The sequence below is a fragment of the Protopterus annectens genome, chromosome 10.part0, assembly GCF_019279795.1.
Source record: "Protopterus annectens isolate FY-2018-M chromosome 10.part0, PAN1.0, whole genome shotgun sequence".
NCBI lineage: Eukaryota > Metazoa > Chordata > Ceratodontiformes > Protopteridae > Protopterus > Protopterus annectens.
This window is the reverse complement of record NC_056744.1, coordinates 706,705,022-706,728,442: the sequence shown is the minus strand read 5'-3', so window position 1 is coordinate 706,728,442 and position 23,421 is coordinate 706,705,022. Positions and strand designations below refer to the sequence as shown.

Here is a 23,421-nt window from a genome sequence, read left to right as displayed (position 1 = left end):
CATCTAACTCTGTGTGACTAATTTCCTGTAGTCCACACAGAACCTGGTGCTGCCGTCCTTCTTGGTACCAGCACCACTGGGGAGGTCCAGGGACTGCTGGACTCCTGGATTACCCTTAGTTCCAACATTTCCGGTATCTCCTACCTCAGAGTCTGTTTGACTCTCTCACGTATAAGGGGCCTGATTAATAGGCCTTTGGAGTCCTGTATCCACCTGGTGCTGCACCAGGTGGGTGTACCCTAGTTTCCCAGTGAACATGCCCCCAAATTCCTGTAACACTGCTTGGATTTCTTGAACCTGTGTAGGGGACTAGCTGCATGGACATTACTATCCCTTCCACTGAGGTGTTGGTCTAAGACTCATTGTGGAGATTAGTCACCACACCCCCCCTCAGACTCCTCCTGCCATCCACTGCAAATACTTAGCACAAGGGCCTCTCTGTCATGGTAAGGTTTCATCATGTTAACATGGTACAATTTCTGCCCCTGCCTCCTGTCTAACAGTTCTACCATGTAGTTAACATCACTGACCTTCCTCACCACTTTGAAGGGTCCCTCCCAAGCTGCCTGCAGCTTGCTGGGTCTGACAAGAATGAGAACCATTACCTGCTGCCCTATAGCATACTCTCTATCTCGAGCATTCCTGTCATACCAGACCTTTTTCTGCTGTTAGGCTTCCACCAGGTTCTTCAGGCCAAGCCCATGAGTTCCTCGAGCCTTGTCCTGAGGTTTAGGACATATGCCACAACAGACTTCTTGTGAGATTCAAACTTACCCTCCCACTCATCTCAAATCAAATCTAGAGGTCCCCTCATCCTATGCCTATACAGGAACGCAAAGGGCAAAAAAACTGTGGACTCCTGAGGCACCTCTGTCTAAGCAAACAACAGATGGGGCAAGTATTTGTCCCACTCCATTTTGAACTGGTCTACAAATGCCCATAGAATGGTCTTTAGTGTAGAATTTAACCTCTCAACAAGACCATTAGTCTGGAGATGGTATGGGGTGGTCTTTAGGTGCTTCACCCCACAGAGATTCCACAGACAAGCCAGCAGGTCTGACATAAAATCGGCACCTCTGACAGTCAGTATTTCTTTTGGGAAACCTACCCTTCTGAAAATCTCTAACAAAGCATTTGCCATCTTGTCTGCCTGAATGGAGGCCATGCCACCGCCTCAGGGTATATGGTAGCATAATCTACTACCATTAGGATATACTTTTTTCCTGTAGAACTTGGGGTACTCAGAGCCCTACAATATCCATAGCTACCCTATGAAATGGCACCTCAATCACAGACAAAGGAATCAAAAGAGCTTTCTCTTTGTCTCCTGCCTTGCCTACCTTTTGGCACTGCTCAAGTCCAGCAGTACCCTTTTACATCTCTGAAAATCCCAGACCAATAAAGGTTCTGCATAATATGTCTCTTTGTATGCTTTATGGCCATATGACCTGCAAAGGGACTGTAATGGGCTATGGCTAGAAGTGCCAGAAGGTAGGCTCGAGGCACTGCCAACTGCTGTATTCTCTCACCCTCTAGCCCTCCCTCAGGTGTCCACTCTCTATACAGTAACCCTTTGTCCCAGTATACAGATTCCCCCTTCCCTTCAGAATCAGGTGCCTCACTAGCTACCTTCTTCAAGTCTTCCAATGTAGGGTCTGAGAGCTGAGCCTGTCTCAGCTCTCTCTTTGTAACCCTTCCCAGCTCCCCTTCCACAGGAAGTCTAGTATCCTCTGAGAGCGGTGCCTCATTGTCAGCCTGGGTACTACTACTAACCTCTGCCCTTGAAGTCACTCTGTCCAAGGGAACATCAGTACCCACAGGCATCTGTGGCACACCTGCAGTCACATTGCTACAGGATAGCTCCCTCTCTGAAGTAACCACCACATCAGTCCTGGCTTCAAGTCTGCAGTATGTCTGGGTCCCCCACAGGCTACCAGACCTACATGCTTGTCTCCAAGCCTGACTGTGTGTCACTGCATGCACACAAGGTACTGCATTATTTAAATCATTCCCTGTGAGGACATCTGCAGGGATATCCTCAAGCACTCCTACTTGCTGACTTCCTTTTCCACCATCCCAGTCAAGTTGAACCATAGCCAAATATATTCTGAATGGGGTCCCTCCTAAAGCTCTGACTGATGTAGACTGCCCAAGCAAATAGTGCTCCTCTTAACCACTGGAGGGTTCACAATGGTTAGGTCATAGGCTGTGTCTATCTTAGCAGTGGCTTGTTTCCTCATTTACTAAGATAGGTTGTAACCTCTTGTGGTAGTTTGGCACCCTTGTTATCTCCAGACAACTCACTGCTAGCATTCTTTCATTCCCACTTACTGGCTCTCCCAGCTTTTGTTCACCACCTTGCCTCCATGGACATCTATATGCTACATGGCCCCACTGTTTGCATTTAAAACATTTAACCCTTGGTCCTGGATGTGTACCTGGACTAGTGGCTTTCCCTGCTACTAGCGGACTCTGTTGGGGTGGTCTAGGTTGCCCACCATGGGTTCCCTTAGACCCATGAGCAGCACTGGGTATGCCTTTCCTGTGCAGTGATGCCCTGCTTGTTAGGTATAGGTTTCCCTTTTTCCCCATCTCATCTGTTGGGATGCATTGCCTATCAGCTAACCAGATTCTCATGTCCACAGGCAAAGTGCTAAGCCTGTTCCTTCACCAAAAGGTCTGCCAGCCCTTCAAAAATGGTGACCTGACACCCACTCACTCACCTATGAAAATAAGTGCTTAACTCAGCAATACATTGCACACTTTCATCTTCTTTGTGTCTGTGCTCACAAAACTTTTTTCTATATGCTTCAGGTGCTGACTTAAAACACTGTAATACACAATTTTTAACAGTATTATAATTTAAGCAATCAGTACCAGACAATTTAGAAAGAGCACTTACAACTTTACCATGGAGTAAGGGGGGGGTCAGGAACTGTACCCACAGCCCTTGGTCAACATTATACTCTTTACATACCCATTCAAACATATGAATGAAACTATCAAAATTATCCCCCTCTGTAAATTGTGGAAGAAATTTATTGACCTTTGTTGCTTTTGAGATTCAGTTACTCCCTTCCCCATTACCTCAATGACCCTGGTGAACAGTCAGCATCTCCTTCTCATGTTGCCTCCACCTCTCATTCTCCTCAGCTTCCAGATGTTGCAGTTTCTCATTTTCGTCAGCCTCCAGATATCTCAGTCTCTCTGCTACTTTTATTTCCAAACATTTGGCCTCCAGTTCACATCTCTTTAACTCCAGATGGATTTTTAAGTCCTTTGTGGAAAAGTTGAACTCTCCATTTTCTGAGAGTTGTACCTCCCCAAGGCCAGTCTGATTGACCTCCTGGTTGCTGGTCTGTGATGCAGCTGAGACTAAGGCTGCAATCATCTCTGCTTTAGTTAAGGTGGCATGCACCAGTCATTTGTCTTGGTATATCTCACCCAACTGATTCCTTGTCAGCTTGCCATATTATTCTGTTGACATCCTTGCCTGCTCTCCCTGAGCTAAGCTAACAAAAAATATAAAAGTATTGTGATATGAAACTCTGAATGTTCATGGTGTGGCTGATTGAGAGTACGAACACCTTCCTTAGTGACCACTGTTTACAGCCTACAGGAATTCAATGTACACACCACAGAATCCTAATATGTGGCTATACCACTGCTGCCACCAATTAATATGTGAGGCCCCACCACTGGCCTCAGTCGTTACCACTGGCAACAGTGGGGGATGTACACGCTGTGAGCATGACAAGTTACACACACAGTATTTCCAGATGCAGCTCTCTATGTCAAATGCAATTTCTCTTAAGAGCACACAGACACCACAGTCAGTCTGGGGCCGGTTTCTCTGTCTTTCTCCAGATCCCCAGTAAGACTCACCACTGGCACAGCTATAGAGTTGAGATCTCAGCTGAGTGGCTAAGCCAAAACCTCCAGCACCCTATCTGTCCAACAGTGTTTCATGTCCCTGCCCAAGTAGCTGACACACACACTCCTGAGAAAGGCTGGCACAGGTTTACTAGCTATGCCCCCTTCTGCCCAGACTATGAGGTAGTTTTGACTGCCACCAGCCACTCCTTATCAGCTACTCTAAGGCCCTTAACAAAGGGTGCCCAATCGTACTGTGTAATGTTACTATCAATACAAATGGTAGCTTGACCAAGAGCAAGGCTTTCAGGAGTGGCCTGCACAGTGTCACCAACTAGATATGCATGTACTCTAAGAGCTTAAACATATCTAGACAGACCAGCCACAACGATAGGTTTAAATATATTTAATAATAAATAATAAAAAACAAGAAAATACTCAGTAAATAATCACAGTTACATCAGAGCTCAAAATCACAGGAAATACTTAAAACAACATTATAGGACAGTCTCAAATAAATACAGAAAACATCTAAGCTATACTTCACTATATTCCTGTCTGAATCTAAGAGAAATTACTGTACCCTAGTTAACTTACTTACAGAGAGGCAAGGCAGATGTGGTGAGTGGATGTTCTTGTCAGGTCAAAGCAAAATACAAAATGCACAGTCACTCTCACAGAGTTCTTAAATTAATATTTCAAATATTACTGCTGGGGTAGCTGGCAGCATGACATCACTTCTTGCCATCTGACTATCAGTTCCCAGGATCACAACCACTGATTTTAGCATCTACCTGCAAAAACACATAGACCTTAGATCTTTTGGTAAATGAGTGGAACTATTAAAATAATTTGCATTCCTCCACATTTAAAGACAATACAAAAAAAAAAATTCTAGTTCTAAACATTATTGCCCCCCTGCAAAAACATGTTTTAGTGTTTTTTTTTGGGGGGTAGCCCAGGGAACTAGACTTCAGCGAAAGTGCACTTCCGTTTAAGTGGACTTTCGCTGAAGTGTAGGGTCTACTGCTCTATTTCAAAGAAGTATATTTTCAATGTAGAGCAGTAGACTCATATATATATATATATATATATATATATATATATATATATATATATGTGTATATATATATATATATATATATATATATATATATATATAAAATAAAAATAAAAAGTACTCCAAAGGATAAATAAATAAACCCCATCAATTTATGAAAAGTGAGGGGGGGAATAAAAGCAAACCTCATTTCCTCAACCAATGTCCTTTCAGTATAGGTTTCAGTGGAATTTATTCTCTCCCTTCCCTCCCTTTTGCACACTTATATATTATATGGATCTACTTCATTTGCCCTAACTTCCGATTGACCGACACCCATTTGCCCGAGACCAAATGACCAAAATTTCATTTGACTAACATTTCATTTGACAGACAAATATTATTGGCAAGAAAATGGGATATGCCCCCTTCCCCACTGTAGTGCGACCCTGGAGTTAGAATATATATTGTTTAGTTTTGCTTTATTATTGCTTAGTAAAACAAAAGTAAGTGGGGGGCTTCATCCCCCACACCCCCAATTGTAAGGGGCTGTGACCCCCACCCCCCTAACTATATATTCTAACTCCAGGGTCGCACTACAGTGGGGAAGGGGGCATATCCCATTTTCTTGCCAATAATACTTGTCGGTCAAATGAAATTTCGGTCAAATGGTCTCGGGCAAATGGGTGTCGGTCATTCGGAAGTTAGGGCAAATGAAGTAGACTCATTTTATATATATATATTTCTCTATTGTGTTCAAGTTTTCATTTTATATATATATATATATATATATATATATATATATATATATATATATATATATATGGATCTAGGACAGTTGATCGAAAGACCAACTGTCCGAATCCAACCCTACCGAACACCGTTTACCAAAACTGCTTTCACCGAAAAAGCAGTTTTGGTAAATGGAGGGTAAAACACACACACACATACACACACACACACACACACACACACACACACACACACACACACACACACACACACACACACACACACACACACACACACATAAACAAAAACAAAAAAAAAACACACACCATGTTTACACAGGGGAGCTTTGCCTCCCTGCACCCCCCACGTGGAGGGCTCCACCCCCCTACTTTTATATTCTCACTCTGAGATCGCACTACAGTGGGGAAAAGGGAATATTCCATTATCCCCACTGTAGTCTGATCTCACCCACTACCACTTCCCTCCCGATTACCTGCACTTTTACGAAAGTTTCGCAAAAGCACTTTTTTCGATAAAAAGTGCTTTCGCGAAACTGTGACAGCCTGTTTCACTTTCGGTGAAACAGGCTTTCGGTAGACTGTCCAGGTTCCATATATATATATATATATATATATATATATATATATATATATATATATACATATAAAAATAAAATAAAAATAAAAAGTACTCCAAAGGATAAATACTTTGTTGCTAAATTTCAGTAAAACTGAAAATCCAATAAGTACTTCAACATAATGAATCCTTTGATTCCCATAATACAGGGTCTACCTAAGATCCACAAACATAGTATAAAACCACCGATGAGACCGATTGTGGCAGGTGCAGGATGGGCCACTGAGCCCTTATCCCTGTTTGTAGAGAAACATCTTCGACCCATTATTGATAAGAATAAAGTAGTTCTAAAGGGCACCAAGCAAATTCTCATTGACTTATATGAGAATATAAATGCTAGGAAAGCTCAGGATGAATTCATGTTCATTACATTAGACGTCCAATCACTTTTTACTATCATTCCCAATGACTTAGGTATACAATATATACATGAGTATTTGACTATGAATAGTGATTATAATTATATACAGGTAGATCTTATATGCCTCTTCTTTGAAATGGCCATTGAGAACAATGTGTTTACCTACTATGGTGAAATGTGCATTCAAAATGATGACGTAGGTATGAGCACATCTTGTGCCAATAGCTACGCCAACATGTTTTTAGCACATTGGGAAAATACCATCCTGTTTCAGAATTACATGTTTAAACAGCATGTCATTTTTTATTGTCGTTTTGTAGATGACCTGTTTCTTTTGTGGGCAGGAAATCAACAACAGTTATTGATTTTCAAGGATATGATTAATAATTTGACTGAATTTTTGAAATTTACTATGGTATTGTCAGCACAAAGGATAGAATACTTAGATTTATATGTTGAAAAATTGCAGAATGGTTTAATTAATACAGGTATTTTTAGAAAATCTTGTTACAGGAATTCCCTGCTATCAAGAAGTAGCATGCATCCAGGTTATATTTTTAAAAATCTGATAAAAGGCCAAGGTATGAGGGCCTCCAGACTAAATCCTGTGGATGAAGGGTTTGAGAAAGAAATTATCAGCTTGGAGGAAAGACTTGTTAGGAGGGGCTACTATACTAGTGAAATACAAAGAAACCTGTCTGATATTACTGACCTTAGGAAAAATAGAGCCCAACCATATTATGGACCTCAAGAGACTAATACTATACAGCACGCAAATATGTCTGTGGATAGACAATTAAAAATCCCATTATTTTATACCCGTGACAATAAGGAATAATGGAAGTATTTATGAAGAACTGGTCTATATTAACAGTGAATTCTGATATAAGTAGTTTGATAGGTGAGAAACCAAGATTCTTATATAAGAATAAAAAGAACTTAAAGAGATTACTTTGTTATGACAAAGGAGTGAAGAACTCCGGAGATACAGATTGTATAACACAACCATGTGGAAAGCGTAATTATTGTTCATTCATTAATACTAACAACAAGTTCAAACATCCAGATACAGGGAAATAATTTATTTTTAGATCAGCAGCTAGTTGCGTTACAGCAAATGTGATATATTTGGCAGAGTGTGAATGCTGCCATTCATTTTATATAGGAAAGACTAATAGGGCTTTTAAAGACAGAATAAGAGAGCATTTATATAATATCCAGATAAGATCTGAACATAATGCTTTATCAAAGCATGTTATTTTGTCAAGGGATGCACATATATTTCATTTCAGAGCTATAGAGGTCATTACCCCTAGTATTAGAGAAGGTGACATTAGGAACTTCACAGAGAGTAGGGAGGCACGGTGGATTATAACTCTTAGAACAGACAAAGATAAAAGGCTAAATGAAAGAGCCTCTATAAAACCTTTACTGAAAAATAGAAGTGTACGTAAATGAAGTCAATGTGATTCTCTGACTTCCTATATATGTTTATACATATGATACCTTGCCCTTTATTTGAGTATATTATGTATGCACACCTTTATAAAGGTTGCTTTTATGTATAATTCTTATCCAAAAGGTGTATTAATGCAAAACAATTTTAGAAAATTTGTCTGTACCTTTAATTTGATTTATGCTGGTCTTAGAATTGCTGTGATTGGTAGAAGATAGTTAGAATTAACTTATTTAAAGAAGTTAGTATGTTAATGGATTTTTATGGTCTGAAGAAGCAATTTAGCGAAAGCGCTTACCGTTTTTACAAATTTTTTGTATTCTGTGTTTATAATAAATTTTATGCTGTGGAGACATGAGAAGGTGCCTGGTTGCTTCATTGCTGTGCTACTTATTGAATATATATATATATATATATATATATATATATATATATATATATATATATATATATATATATATATATATATATAAATATATATATATTTTTTTAGCTTTGATGTGTGTTTTTAAAGAATGGATATTGGTTGTTTTGGATGAACCACCCACTATTAATTTAATAGGTTAGTTAGGTTCTATTAAATATATAAATTGATGGGGTTTAGCAGCTAGGTTTATGGTCTGAAGAAGCAGTTGTGAAAGTGCTTACCATTTGTTTGTTACATACGTTTTATTTGTACATTTCATTAAAAGATCTTGGTTTGTGTTTTAGTCCGTTGTTTTTACATACTGTATGATATATTTTTTATTTAACAACGGAATATTTACTCTGGTTGGCATTATTACTGTTGGATTATTACATAGTAATATTCAAATGACATATAATTATTTACAAATTCCAAATAGCTGGGCTGGCAGTATCTCCTTTTGTTACAGAGCTATTAGGGAAAACAGTGGGCTAGATGGTTCAGTTTTTGTGCTAGGACTATCAAGGTATTAGGGAAAGCAGTGGGCTAGATTGACCAGTTTTTGGCTAGGATTATCAAGGTATTAGGGAAAGCAGTGGGCTAGATTGACCAGTTTTTGCACTAGAATTATCAAGGTATTAGGGGAAAGGCGTGGGCTTGATTGAGCAGTTTTTGTGCTAGGACTATCAAGGTATTGGAGAAAACAGTGGGCTAGAATGACCAGTTTTGTTCTAGGACTATCAAGGTTTTAGAGAAAGGAGTTGGCTAGATTGACCAGTTTTTGTGCTAGGATTATAAAGGTATTAGGGAAAGGAGTGGGCTAGATTGACCAGTTTTTGCGCAAGGACTATCAAGGTATTAGGGAAAGCAGTGGGTTAGATTGACCAGTTTTTGCGCTAGGACTATCAAGGTATTAGGGAAAGGAGTGGGCTAGATTGACCAGTATTTGCGCTAGGACTATCAAGGTACTAGGGAAAGCAGTGGGCTAGATTGACCAGTTTTTGTGCTAGGACTATCAAGGGTTGTTCAACTGAGGGTTGTGGATGATAGGTGTGGCAATGCTGCTCAGTGCACAACTAAGTTGCCTTTAGTGCTACAACGAACCTTGTGAGGGTTCCACTGACAGCCGTCTATGGAAAAATTGTGTTTCAAGACATTTGCATCTATACAGGGCACCACTAACCATGTTGCACTGTGTACAGCAGTGAGCAAATGTGAGGCTTAAATACAAGTGAAATTAAACAGTTGTAAGCTAATCTACCAATAGGAAAGTATACAATGAACCTTCCTCCAGCAATCGCAAGCTCAGACAAGGGTGGATCCACATTCTTTTGCCATGAGGGTGCAAGGGAGTTGTTCTTAATGTAGGATGGATGGTTTAGTACTGGTCTATATGAAGTTTGATGGCATTAAGAAGATCAGATCTGTGTAGCACACACAGACAGTGAAGCAGTAATGTGTGTGTGTGTGTGTGTGTGTGTGTGTGTGTGTGTGTGTGTGTGTGTGTGTGTGTGTGTGTGTGTGTGTGTGTGTGTGTGTGTGTGTGTGTGTGTGTGTGTGTCTGTGTGTGTGTGTGTGTGTGTCTGTGTGTGTGTCTGTGTGTGTGTGTGTGTGTGTGTGTGTGTCTGTGTGTGTGTGTGTGTGTGTGTGTGTCTGTGTGTGTGTGTTTAACTGTCAATGCGCAGCTACCTGTTAAGATACACTCGCAACATAAAATAAAAAGAACCTGAAGAATCTTTTTAATTTTCCTTACAGAGTTAGAAGATTTAGAAAAACATTAGTCATATGAAGTTATGGATTCAAATGCAAAATGCATTTTAAGAGTATTATTTTTTTTCTGCTTACCACTGATTGTTTTATAATTGGTTGAACATGTCAAGCATTATAATTGTTATGTTACCTTTTGGAACATGTCAAATGCAAATGCTTCAATACAGGCCACCTGACCTAACATTTCTGTACTGCTCTCTCTACTCTACTCCCTAAAAATATCTCCATATGTTCCTAACGTTCTTTGGTTACAGCTCATATTTTTGTAGATGTTGAATAACGTGTAGTACTTTATGCTGGTTATTGTCCATGCTAGTTAGGTTACTTATACTTATCTTCATAGCATGTTGCGCTGTAATCCTTATTGTGTTGCTTCTCTCATCTCCTATGTATTATTTTTATATAGTATTCTGTATTACTTATATGTGTTAGGGAGTGCCGCGGTGGTGCAGTGGTAGCGTTGTTGCCTCACAGCAAGAAGTTCTCCTGTTCGATTCTTGGCTGGAGTGCCTTCTGTGCGGAGTCTGCATGTTCTCCCCGTGGTCGAGTGGAGTTCGAAAGACATGCGTGAATAGGCGTTCCTTTGCTGAAGGTTGGACTTCGGGCTGGCAACTTGTCACCATAAAAATCTACTGCCAATCATTAGCAGACCGGAGTTCCGCTGTGGTGACCCTTAACCAGGAAAAGCTGAAAAAACAAACAAACTTATATGTGTTAGGGATATTTTCTGTAAATATCCCTGTGCTAGGCAGGAAATTGGTCCTATAGGATCATTGCACTATCCTGCTAAACAAATTTAAATAAAAGAAGAGAAAATATATACACTACTTGTTAATGGCATACAAGTAGGTTATCCAGTCATGTTGTAACAGACCTGGGGTTTTTAACAAGTCTGGTAAGCTATCATAGCAGCTGTAAAGAAAATATGTGTATCTGTGTGTATATGTGTGTGTTTAACTATCAATGCTCAACTTCCTGTAAAGGTACACTAACAATTTAAAATAAAAATAACCTGAAGAATCACTTTAATTATCCTTACATTAGATAATTCTTTTAAATAAACATGAACCATATGAAGTTATAGATTCAACAAGAGTAAAGAAGCCTGTTTGTTACTCTAGGGTGGGTGGAAGAGTGACTGCAGCAGTTTTATCACCTAGTGGATCGGAGAAATATCATCATGAATCTCTTATGTTATACGAATTAACACATTGGAGCATTAGATGAGAACAGGCATGGCCATGTGTTCGCTGTTTTTTTTATTTATTTATTTTTTTAATCATTGCTCTGCTTATAGGAAAGGCCATTAACTAAGAAAGATACATGATGATGACAGCCACTGTGGTCTTCTCTGTGCTATATTATCAAAGGAAATACCTAGATATAGATGAACTAATCTCATCAACCTTTCTGTGACCCAACAAGGAGGTTAAACTGCAATTCATTGGGAACCCAAAGCAGAAAAAGAAACAATAGGCATGGATCTCAAGATGGAATGCCTTCTTGTAGAATAGGCTTGAGGACTGATTAGATGGCCACACACACTGCGGTGGTGGTGCTGCGGTAGCGTTGTTGCCTCACAGTATGACGTTGACCTGTTTGATTCTCAGCTAAAGCGTCTTCTGTGTGGAGACATGCGTGAATGCGCGTACCTTCGTTAAAGGTTGTGCGTCAGGGCTGGCAACTCGGCATGTAAAAATCTACTGCTAATCATTAGCGGACCGGAGTTCCACTGTGGCGACCCCTCACCGGGAAAAGCTGAAAGACGCAACAACTGATTAGATGGCCACAAAATCAAATATGAGGCTAGTTGTGGGATGCAGGTCATCTTTTACAAATTAAAAATGAGCAGGCATTCATCAACATCCTACGACAGGCATGGAAAAAGAATAGAGTATTTCTGAAACTAATTCTCTTTAAGTGAATAGTAAGTTCTTATTGAAATACAAATTATACAGAATAATGAATGCACTTACAATTGATAGTGAGGCGCCTGTATAAATGGCCAGCTCTTGGGAAAGCAAGGCACCTTACTGTAACTTTATGTTCATGAAAATTAGATTATTAGAAATGATCAACTGTTGTGCAGGAGTTTAAAGTAATGCAAAAATGTATTCAAAAGAGCTTTCTAAACATTTTGAACTTACATTTAAAACTACTATAAGAAAATTCTTGAGAGTATTTACAGAAAAGGACTGCTGAGCTGCTTAATTTTAAACTACTGTTCATCTGATACTGGATTTTGTTGTATGAAACACCAGCTTTCATTGTTAACCACCCTGGTAGGATATTATGGTGATTATTGTAAGAAATGATGCAACTTATTGGTTCATGATTCTTAACATAATCTCATTTCAGGTTATACCTGTCAATGATGAACCCCCAGAGCTTCATTCTGATTTAAAATCAGGACTGCAGTGCCCAGAAGGCGGCCATGTCATTATAACTGCTGAGTATCTTTATGCAAAGGATGAAGACAGTGATGACAACAAACTAACATACATGATTGCACGTGTTCCTTTGTATGGAGTTGTGAAGAAGGAAAAGGTAGCAGTGGACAAGTTCTCCCAACTAGATGTCATCCAGGGCCTTGTGTCATATACACATACAGGTAATAAGATTCCTTAAGTTTTATAATTGCTAGTATCTAACTAAGCAGTGACTGAAAATGTTCTTTGATGATTTGATTAGTGTAGCATCTAAATAAGGAAGAAGAAGGAAGTATATACACTTTTTTATGTTTTATGTCTAAGGCTGCAAGACTGGCAAGTTGCCATATATTAACCCCTTAAATGTATGAGTTACTATTTTACATTTAAGTTACCTAGCCTAACAAATATATTGGTGGAGCTGTCTGAGAGGCATAATCATCATAAACATACAGAAGCATACCAAATAACAGGTTCCAAGGGAAAAAGTGTTCAGAGCCAGGTGCACAAAGGACTTTTATTAGGAGAAATTTACAAATGTTAAGCGCTTTTGTCCATCAAATACAGGACTTCATCAGAACAGTGAAAAACAGATAATTATCCATTTTTATAGCTTTGGGTGGCTTTCATCCTGCCAATTAAGGGCTTAATTACATAGAAAAGTAATTAAATAGCACCCAACTAGTTAAAAAGTCATAACCTTTAAGAACAACCAAATAATAATACAACCCCTAACATTAACACCTACCCCTGTTAAACCTCATGGAAAAAATGAAACAAAAAACACACAGCTATACAGATGCTAGTTATGAATAAGCATGAAAAATAATCATCATGCATGATTACTCATTAAAAGGAATCAGCCCTACTACCACCTTCCCATATGCAGAGTTGAATATGATGAGGAAAAGGGGAGTGTCAGAAGTCTGACTTGATCACAGATAATGTATATGTTCAGACTGGAGTGTGTTCTGTTTGCCAATGTCCACTGTTGTGTTTAGACAGTACAGTTGTGTAAGTTGAACTTACCATAACAATAGATGTTTGAATGATCACTGCTGTAGTATCTTCAGCTATATGGGTTATATCCTGCCAAGGATATAACAGATAGACAGCTTCCAAAGCTTTAGGGCACCTGACATGCACCCAAAGCATCAATCAGTTCAGTCTGAGCTGACTGAAAGACAAATTTGGTACAAGGCTCTTTAGAGCTTTCTTGTCAACACAGAGAGGGAGGCTGAGTCCTGAAAGATCAAGACTAGGAATAACAAAAAATAAATGTCCACATCCTGGCATAAAAACACCCCCAAAACAAGGGGAATGGATGGAGTGAGTGGCTACTGTGGCAGTGATCATTCAAACACCTACTGTTATAGTAAGTTCATCTTACACAACTGTACCATGTTCTTCATATTCAATACTGCTATAATAGCCTTACCTAACTATATCTGGGAGGTGGAAGGAGGAACAGTCCAGGAGTCACTGGAAATGGTTTTAGAAAAGCATAATCTAAACTTAGAGAAGGAATCCAGTTTAAAGTGCTTTATAAAAGTATGTACAGAGGACCAAGTAGCAGCTTCTTGAATACTTCTAGAATCCAACCCTTTCCAAAAAGCCATTGAAGACGTCAAGGTCCTTGTTGAGTGGGCCTTGACCCTGCCTGGAATAATTGTGTCATTGTGAGTATAACAAAAGATAATATAATAGCTTTAGACAGCCATTTGGAAATAGTCTATTTTGACACCGGATGTCCCTTCTTCTTGCCTTCACAAGACATGAACAATTGATCCGATGATGATATGATCTGAAAGTTTTAGTTCCGTCAAGATAGTATCGAGTGGTCTGTGGATATCCAAGGTATGGAGTATCCTTTCTTCCTCATTTTAGGTTCAGGAAGGACAATGAGGAGATTGATACTTTGACTTAAAGTAAACTCAGATACTACATGAGGCATAAGAGAAGGGTTAGTTCTTAAAGAGACCCTATCCTTGTGGAAGATGAGGTACGGTTGACCACCATAAGAGCTTGCAAGTCAGATACCCTTCTTGCAGAGGTCAGAGCAATTAATAAAGCTGTTTTCCATATTAAGAACATCAAGTTAGCCAGATTAGCTGGTTCAAATAGAGCAAGTGTTAGTTTCTCTAAATCAAAATTAAGATAACAAGGAGGAGCCACTGATTTACTTGGAGACCTTTTATGCAAAACTCTTTTCAAGAATATTTTGATATGTAACAGCCTTGAAAGAGGAGGATCCATGGGCAGACATGCTGAAATGGCCAATTAATGAATCTGGATAGAGAAATAAGAAAGGCCATATGATAGCAACTCACACAAATATTGTCACAACTAGAGCACCACTAGCCCTGAATGTGTAATGGTTAAGTTGTTGGCACCAACTAGAAAACCTTTTCCATCTGCTAATATATGACTTTCTAGAGGCTGGCTTTCTTACCTCCATTAGTACCTGCTGCACATCCTCAGAAAACAGGTGCCTAAAAGGAATTAAGACCCTATCACCCAGGCAGTTAATTGAAAATGATTGATGTCAGGGTATGTCAAACACCCCTGTTCTTGTATGAGTACATCCATTCTGTGAGGGAGCTTGAGGTAATTGCTCCTGGCCATTTCCAAAAGAAGGGATAACCACAGTTGGCTGTGCCAGAAGGGAGTCAGCACAATGATCTTGCGGAATTACTTCTGAATCTTCAGAAATACACTGCATATTAGTGGAAAGGGTGTAAAGGAATACATGAGCATTCCTGTCCAAAGAAAAGGAAAGACATCTGTTTTGCCGATGACCAAACCACCCTGAAACCACCATCCTTTCACCTATTTCACCACCTCACTCTTAATGTATCTCTAACACTATTCCCCTGCCTCTTCTACCTCTTCCTTTCCTCTATCTCCTACCACTGTTAATTCTTACAGTCTCAAAACAACCTACCTGTCTAATCTGTCTCCTATACTCTACCTCCCTTACATCTCCTACTAGTCATTCTTACTTTCCTTTCTTGTTTCAAAACTCCTATACAACTAGATCCTACCCACTTTAAATAAGCATCTGCCTAACTATTAACTCATTTTGCCCTAAACAGCTTAAATAATATTGTAACTAGTCACATTTTCTTCTGCTAATTGTTTAAAACCTTGTTTGTAACAACTCACATACTTGTCTGCCAATTGTTAATACTCTGTATAATTGAATTGCCTGAGGAGCTTTTTTTTTCTCTCCAGGTCTCTGCTTGTAAGATCCTACAGCTGATTGTTACTACTATGTTACTAAAATTTAATAAATTATTTTCTAGTCTTGAGGAGCTATTCTCCCTGGGTCTCTGCTGAAAATGAGCCAAAAGTTCAGCCAGACTAATCCGGTTAACAAATGTAAAATAAATAAATAAATAAATAAATTCCATACCTTCCTTACTGGAGTCCTGGAAAATAATTTTGCCTGTTGAGAGATGGCAAAGAGGTCTACTTGAGGAAATTCCTACAGATGGATCAAATCTTGGAAGACCCCTGGATCTAGTTTCTATTCATGATGGTTTGCACTGGTCCTGCTCAGTTTGTCTGCCACACAATTTTGCTCTGACGGACTGTAGGATGCCTGTAGAGTGAGGCTGTGCTGTGGAGGTATATCCCAAGCTAATATGGTGAGTCTGCAAATGGGATATTTCCTGGTTCCCTCTTGCTTGTTGATGCACCACATCAGTTTGGTATTGTCTTTTACCACTTGAGAAGGTCCTAGGGACCAAAGATGGTTCAGAGAATTCAATGCCTTGATCAGTGCAAGCATCTCCTTGATATTTATGTGCTTGTATCTGTCCTTGGTGTCCCACACCCCTTGCACTTTTAGCTCTCCTGAAACTGCCCCCCAAGCAAAGTCTGAATCATCTATGGTGATTGACTGCTTTGGAGCAGAGAGGGCGAAGAGGAGACCTTGATTTAAGGATATTTGTTATCTCCACCAAGTGATTGCTATTCTAACAAACCCCAGTACTGGGATTTGAAAAGAAAAAGGATGCAGATGCTGGGACCAAAGAGACTGGCAATACTACTGTATCTTTTTCATGTGGAGTCTTGCCAGGGGCATCATGTGAATCATAAATGTCATAAGACCCAAAATCTGGAGGTATTCCCTCTAGTGGCTGAAGTTTGAGGAGAAAAACATAGAAATACATCTAAATAAAGATCTATTTTTTTCCTGTAGAAGAAAAGCTGTTTGAGGTGAGGTGTCTAAGTAACATCTCAGGAACACCATCCTGTGTGAGGGAGTCAAGAAAGACTTTTAAATGTTTTCTTGGAATCCCAGCTTGTACAAGAGATCTCTCACCGAAGAGAGAGATTTCTGACACTTTGAAAAACACTCTGCAAAGTTAAGCAATTTGTTTAAATATGGAAACATGTGGATATCCTCTAGCCTGCAATGAACTATAACTGGAACTAGATACTTCATGAACACTCTTGGTGCAGTGGATAGTCCAGAGGGTAAGGCAGAGAAATGATAATGTGATCCAGACACACAAAACCTTAAAAAATTCCTGAAGTCTGGGTGAATAGGAATGTGATGATAAGCATATTTAAATGTAGCGTTATCAGGAAACTTGAAAGAGGAAGAAGAGGCAGGTTGTGAAGTGACATCGTTTTGAACTTGGGCACTATCCAGACAAGTTTAGAAAAAAAAAGATCCAGAACTTGTATCCAAGCACTGCCTTTCTTTTGGACTAGAAACATCCTTGAATAAAACCCATTCCCCACCTGGGAAGGAGGAACAGGTTATATCACTTTTTAGGACAGCATGTGATGAACAGGTGGAAGCAAAACAGTTTGAGCTACATAATGAAGAATGACCCTCCTAGAAAGGAGGAATTTCCTCCCACTATCATCATACCTCTCAACCTCTTAGCACAAGAAATCTGGACAAAGCCCAATATAATGGGGGACAGAGGCCCAAAATGGACATATTCTAAGTATCACTGCTAAAAATATAGAAAGTAGCTAGAACAACAGGATTTGTGTTAGCATGCATTTGGTGAAGGATATGAACTCTAAAACTCAAATGTATGGCATTATTTAGTTACTTCAGTCTTTAGATCATACAACTGATTTGCCAGAAAAAAAACACAAATTTTATTAAGAAAAGACCAAAAATATGAGTCAAAATTTTGAGTCTGTGAAAATCTGGACAGTTGAGAGGTATGAACCATCATGTGTAACACTCATGAATGATTTTCAGTACCCATTTGTCTGAAAAAATATGTTGCCTAAGAGAAAAAGGTGATTCAGACATTTTGGAAGAGAAAGAGGGCCAGGGTGGGAGGGCGTCACAAGGTCTCCTGAATAGTCAGACTCATTGAAGTGTCCTTGGTTTCAGGAGGTTAGACACTTCTTTTTGGAACCTCCTTGCCACTTCTTCTTAAATATTTGTTTACCTGAATTCTGTTGAGACTGCTCATTCTGTTTTTTTGCCAATACTGGATGAGGAGAAAGAAAATCCCTTGGGCAATTTGGAAAAGGTGAGCTAAAAAAATCTTAAAGAGTCCCTGGATCAACTTGCCCCTTTCATCACACTTTTTGATCATCTTTGCAGCAGAGGGGGCAAACACTAAATTTCTGTCCAAGGGAAAATTTAAACTCATCTTTCATCTAAAAGTTTCTGAAAATGCAGCAAAACCTCCTTAAAACTGTACCAGTGCCCATAGCCCTGGAAGAAGTATCAACAGTCATACACACACACACACACACACACACACACACACACACACACACACACACTGCAATGAGTAGTGATCTGTGTAACAGATAAAACTAAGTTATGTAAAGCAGATTTTTTCACAAGAAGAAACTGTATATAAAACATTTGGCATACTTTCACAATGTGTCCGAATAAACTTTAACATATGAGCCTGACAATTTAAAATTCAGAAATTCAAAGCTGCAGAAGTATATACTTTTTTCCCCTTACCTATCAATAATTGTGCCATCCTTATTAGAAAGAGTAGGATTGGAATTAACTACGTGCTTAGCAGCAGAGGAGTCAACTAAGGCTATAGTTCCTGGGTCGGACTTTGGGATAATGTATACAATTTTAAAAGACTGAGGAACTTTATATATCCTATCTGCCTTTTTATGGATGGCTACGCTGACTGTCAGGAAACTTTCAAGCAGTAAGATACACATCCCCTAGAGCAGACAAGGCAGGGGGAATGCTGTATGCTCTGGAAAATCCTTCTGTAACAACTCATAGTATTTTTTGAGGGACTGAGAAAGAGAGAAAGAGAACACCCCACCCAAAGAAGAATCTGAAAGAGAGCTTTCCTCTGACTCGGAATCAGAAATCTGAGGACAAAACCCTGAGTCTGTCCCTGCATCTTTTTGTTCAGATTCAGAATCTTGAATCGCTTGAGGAAAGGAGGCATCCCTGTTTCTTTTAATGGAAATTACTCTATAAGAAGGATCAATAGCCTGAATCAATACCTGAACCAGTCCCAGTAAACTACTAGCCAAAGAAGTTTGAGGAAGAGTAGATATATGCTTGGTTTTCTGTTTCTTTTTGACAAGAAAAATGGGGCCAACCATGCTGCTAATGGCAGCCACTGCTACCCCAAGGATGGGCAAAACATTCTGACACAACAGGGAAACCTTCTCTATTCCCTCTCCCAGGACTGACAAGAGTGGTTCTCCCTTACCCACTGAGGAGATCTCAACAGCCACAAAGGATGTAGCTACACCAGAGGGATCTTGGGTAAAAGATGAGAAGGCTGTGGTACAACAAATGGCCACAGCAGAGTCACCCACCTGTGGCTGAGGCAAATTGCTAGCCTACTGTGGTGGCAAAAGCTTTTACTTAACTTTTTCTCTTTGTGGCTAGAAGAAGGACTGACTGTGGGACTGACAATATGTTCCATGACCAAACTGAAAATGGTGCCTCTATCCTGGGAAAACAAGCAACAGTGCCAGTAAAAGTACCAGTCCACAAAAGTTTTTTGACAGAAAAAAACACAGTAAAAACTAATTTGAAACATTATGGTAGCACACAGCCTTAAAATAAACAATTTCTCCACAGAAAATATTTATCAGTTGGATAAAACTACTTTTAAACTGACGGAAATGAGGGCTTTGTTTAAAAGTACATATAATCTTGAGACAATCCATTAAAACACCACAGTCCTAGCTTTAAAATAACTTTCCTGAAGGGGAAAGTAATAAAACATAAGTAAAAAATAAGAAAATGGAAGATTTTTTTCCCAAAAAGGAACTTATCTGCCCATCTAAGGAAAGCACAAGCCAACCATTGATCCTCAGAAGGCTCAGAGGAGCGTGCTTTTCTGTGGTGGTAAAGCTCTGAAGGGCTTCACATCCAGACTTGTTGTTTAGTCAGCTCAGCTTGAGCTGCTTGACAGTTTGGGTGCAAGGCTGCTTTGGAAGCTGGCTGGCTGTTATATCCTTGGTGTAACATATAGGTTAGGCTACTGAAGCAGTGATCAATATGAAGAACATCATAAGTTCACAATATTCTTTGAAAACATTTAATGTTTACTGGAAAAAGAGAAAAGTTGCAGGCTACATCCAGGAATAAGCCTCCAAAATGTTGGTACTCGAGTCTTTTCTCTGCTTTTCTTGGACTTAAAATTTAAATTTTGTTGTTCTTTATGACAAAAATAAGAAGTGTAGGCACTTGCTTTTATACCAGGTTTCCACACATTAATACATAAGATGTCTGCAATATAGCTGAACAGCTTCATACAATAATAGCCTGTTATCAGATGATGCTTACACCAATAAGGGCAAATGCATAACCATCATTTATTTAAGCTCCAACTAAAGGAATTCCTGTCTGACTCCTGGCTTTGCACATGCTGCTGTCCTGGCTAATAAATTCTGCTCCTTCTCTTCTACCTATATACAGCTTCTCTCTCCTTTTCTTTTTTCTCTTTTTCTCACCCTTATTTCCCTTACTTCTAATCTTGCTTTCCCTCTTTATTTCTCCTACCTCCCATATGCCCTCCACTTATTACGTTTATCAGATACTTATTTCTCATTCTTCCTTACCTCTCTTCCTTATCCACTGTTTCAGTGTTCATCATTGTACATTTACCACTACTACAGCCCCTTCTTAGTATGACTTTTTCAGAATAGACACGTTGCATAAAATGGCTGTTATGGTTAAAGTACTTACCAAGAAAGTCCTAAATTGTTCTGCTAACTAATTTCTAGTAAATTAGTAGGAGAGAATCAGACACTTTATGTAATTTTACTGGAACTAAAATGTATATCAAAATTTCTTATGATTGCATACTTCCATATTTTGCTAAAATTTTAGTGAGTGATACATAATACTTTGCCATAAGGTAACGTCTGACCTACTGATTCTTGAGGATGTCACTGATTACACCCATATTCCCTTGTCATACTAATCTTTTATTGGCTAACACAAATAATCAGGCACTGATACAGGACTTGTCAGTCTTTATTAAGAAGTAATATATTTAACTGGCTCCATTACTCAGCTCTTGCAATATCTGCTTGTTTCATGAGTGGCCATATACTTACCTTTGCAGTTTGTTTATGCACAAGTGGGTGTACCATATCACTACCAAATGCTTGATAATATCCAGTTTACCAAAATGTGCACACTCACTGAAAGTGTCATTGCAGCCACAGCGTGTCCCTGCCCTGAGATACAGATGCCCTCACAAATGGTTGTATTAAGTACTGAGGAGTAGTGGGTGAAGTTCCTCTGTATGGAAGTGTGGATAGGGGACTTTTTCTCACAGAAGTAAAGTTAATCACTTATCTTGAGACTGAGTCATATGTCTAGAAAATGGTTTTCAATGGACTACCATATGACCAAGCAGATCAGAGGCTACTCCAGGTTTAGGTATATGAGGAAACTGTAATCATGATAATTATAGCCAAGCAACATCTCTGCTGGACTTTATACTGACTGAATGATGGCATTTAATCTAAAAGTGCCTACTGTTAAGAAGCAAAGCAACGTAAAGGTAAGGAATGAAAGAATTCTTTTCCTTTTTCACTAATCTTCAGCCCTACAAAACTACCCCTAGATAATTCACTCAACCAACTCCTGAGTGTATGAAATGTGGTACCCTCGACTCCTTTCACTAGCAGTTTACCTAAGTGTTTGCTGGTAAATTTTGATTATTCTTTCAGAACGTATACTCAGAATCTTGTCTTACCATTTAGTAATGTGTGTGAACAAGTAGAGCAGACCTGTAGTGTATAGCACATGAACAACTAGTGCAGCTTCAATGGCACAATATGATCTGTTATCTTGTCAGTAAACTTATAAATAGATTAAAAAACACGGGTGTAACAGCAGCAAATAGCATGTTCTCAGAATTTATAAGTCCAAGGTCAATTGCAGTAGAAGATCAGTCAGCAGCCTCATAAATAAAAGTATTAGGGGACGTCTTTTTCCAGGATATTACATAAGGGTTTGATACAGTAATGCACTCTCCAGTTCTTTATAGGAGTAAAGAAGTTGTACTGTTTAAGTGACTAAATAACAGTCTGAGTGTGACAATGCAGAACTAGGGCTTCAGTATCACTGATAAAGCACCTTATGCTTTAATTGTAACCAGACATTTTCTCTTCTTCTAGAGACAACATTGTTTAAATTTTTAGTGTAGATGCTAGATTCATGTCTTGATTTTGGTTACTTTATGAATGTTGAAATGCACTGAGTCGTAAAGAAGGATTAGACTTGTATACAAAATTACCACATTACAGAATGCTAACTTTTCTAAGTTTTCGACCCCCAAAATCCCCAGAACTCAGTTGTCATGAAGACAGTTATGTTTAGCTCAACATTATGTTCATTCCTATGTGCATTATCCAGTTGTCAGAGCTGCCCTAAATAAGAGGAAAGACTTTCCAATATTTCAAAATGTGGTCTTGTGATAGTAGATTCTCTGCTTTCCATAAGGGACGAGGGCAGAATTTGTATATTAAACCTGTCCTTTCCCAGTCTTGTTTCAATACCCCAGGTATACTAATAAACTTCAAACGCTAATGGTTCAGACAAACACACTACCCAAAAATCAGAAGGTTGAATACAATGTAGCAATGTGAAGGTATATTGCACCATAAGTCAAAAGCAGTTAGATGAAAGTGTGTGTGTATGTGTGTGTGTGTGTGTGTGGGGGGGGGGGGCTTCTGATACTATGCAATAACTAAAGATTCTTAAACAAGACATGGAAGATGTTTCTTGGAGATCATCAGATAAGTCTGTAAAGGCAGGCCTATGTATATAGAGACTTAATTATTAACTGGGTTGCACATCTTATCTAACAAACAAATTTGCAAACTGGGTGGGCAAACAGATCCAGTGGAATCAAACTGTAAATGTGTACATGCTTCTGTGCTCACTTTAATTTTATTCCTTTCTCAGAGATTTGTGTTCATTTCTATTGCTCTAGGTGGAGAAATAGGATGCACCCCTCATGTGGATACTGTGACACTAATTGTCTCTGATGGAGAAGCTGGTACAATTGAGAGTTGCTGCTTTGATGGGCCACATCCTCCTCCAATTCCACTTCATGGAAACCTTCCTGTGTATGACCTTAACATTACAGTTCTGCCAGTTAATAATCAAGCTCCTACAGTCAAAGCTGGTGAGATTTAATCAAAGCTCTGTGTACAAAAAAGATTACTTAAGTTTTTAATTCAGTTCATTTATACTTTATGCTGAAGAGATGT

The 23,421-nt window shown here is 39.1% G+C and overlaps 1 protein-coding gene across 2 annotated transcripts in view; it reads left to right on the top strand.

The window, feature by feature from the left end:
• The window catches only part of LOC122813289 (FRAS1-related extracellular matrix protein 1-like), a 1,751,891-nt gene that overhangs the window by 646,911 nt on the left and 1,081,559 nt on the right, over positions 1-23,421 (top strand). For both annotated transcript variants that reach the window (XM_044085535.1, XM_044085536.1), the window contains exons 16-17: positions 12,632-12,884; positions 23,142-23,336. In XM_044085535.1, the coding sequence (XP_043941470.1) occupies positions 12,632-12,884; positions 23,142-23,336 (448 nt within the window). The remainder of the gene's footprint in view (positions 1-12,631; positions 12,885-23,141; positions 23,337-23,421) is intronic.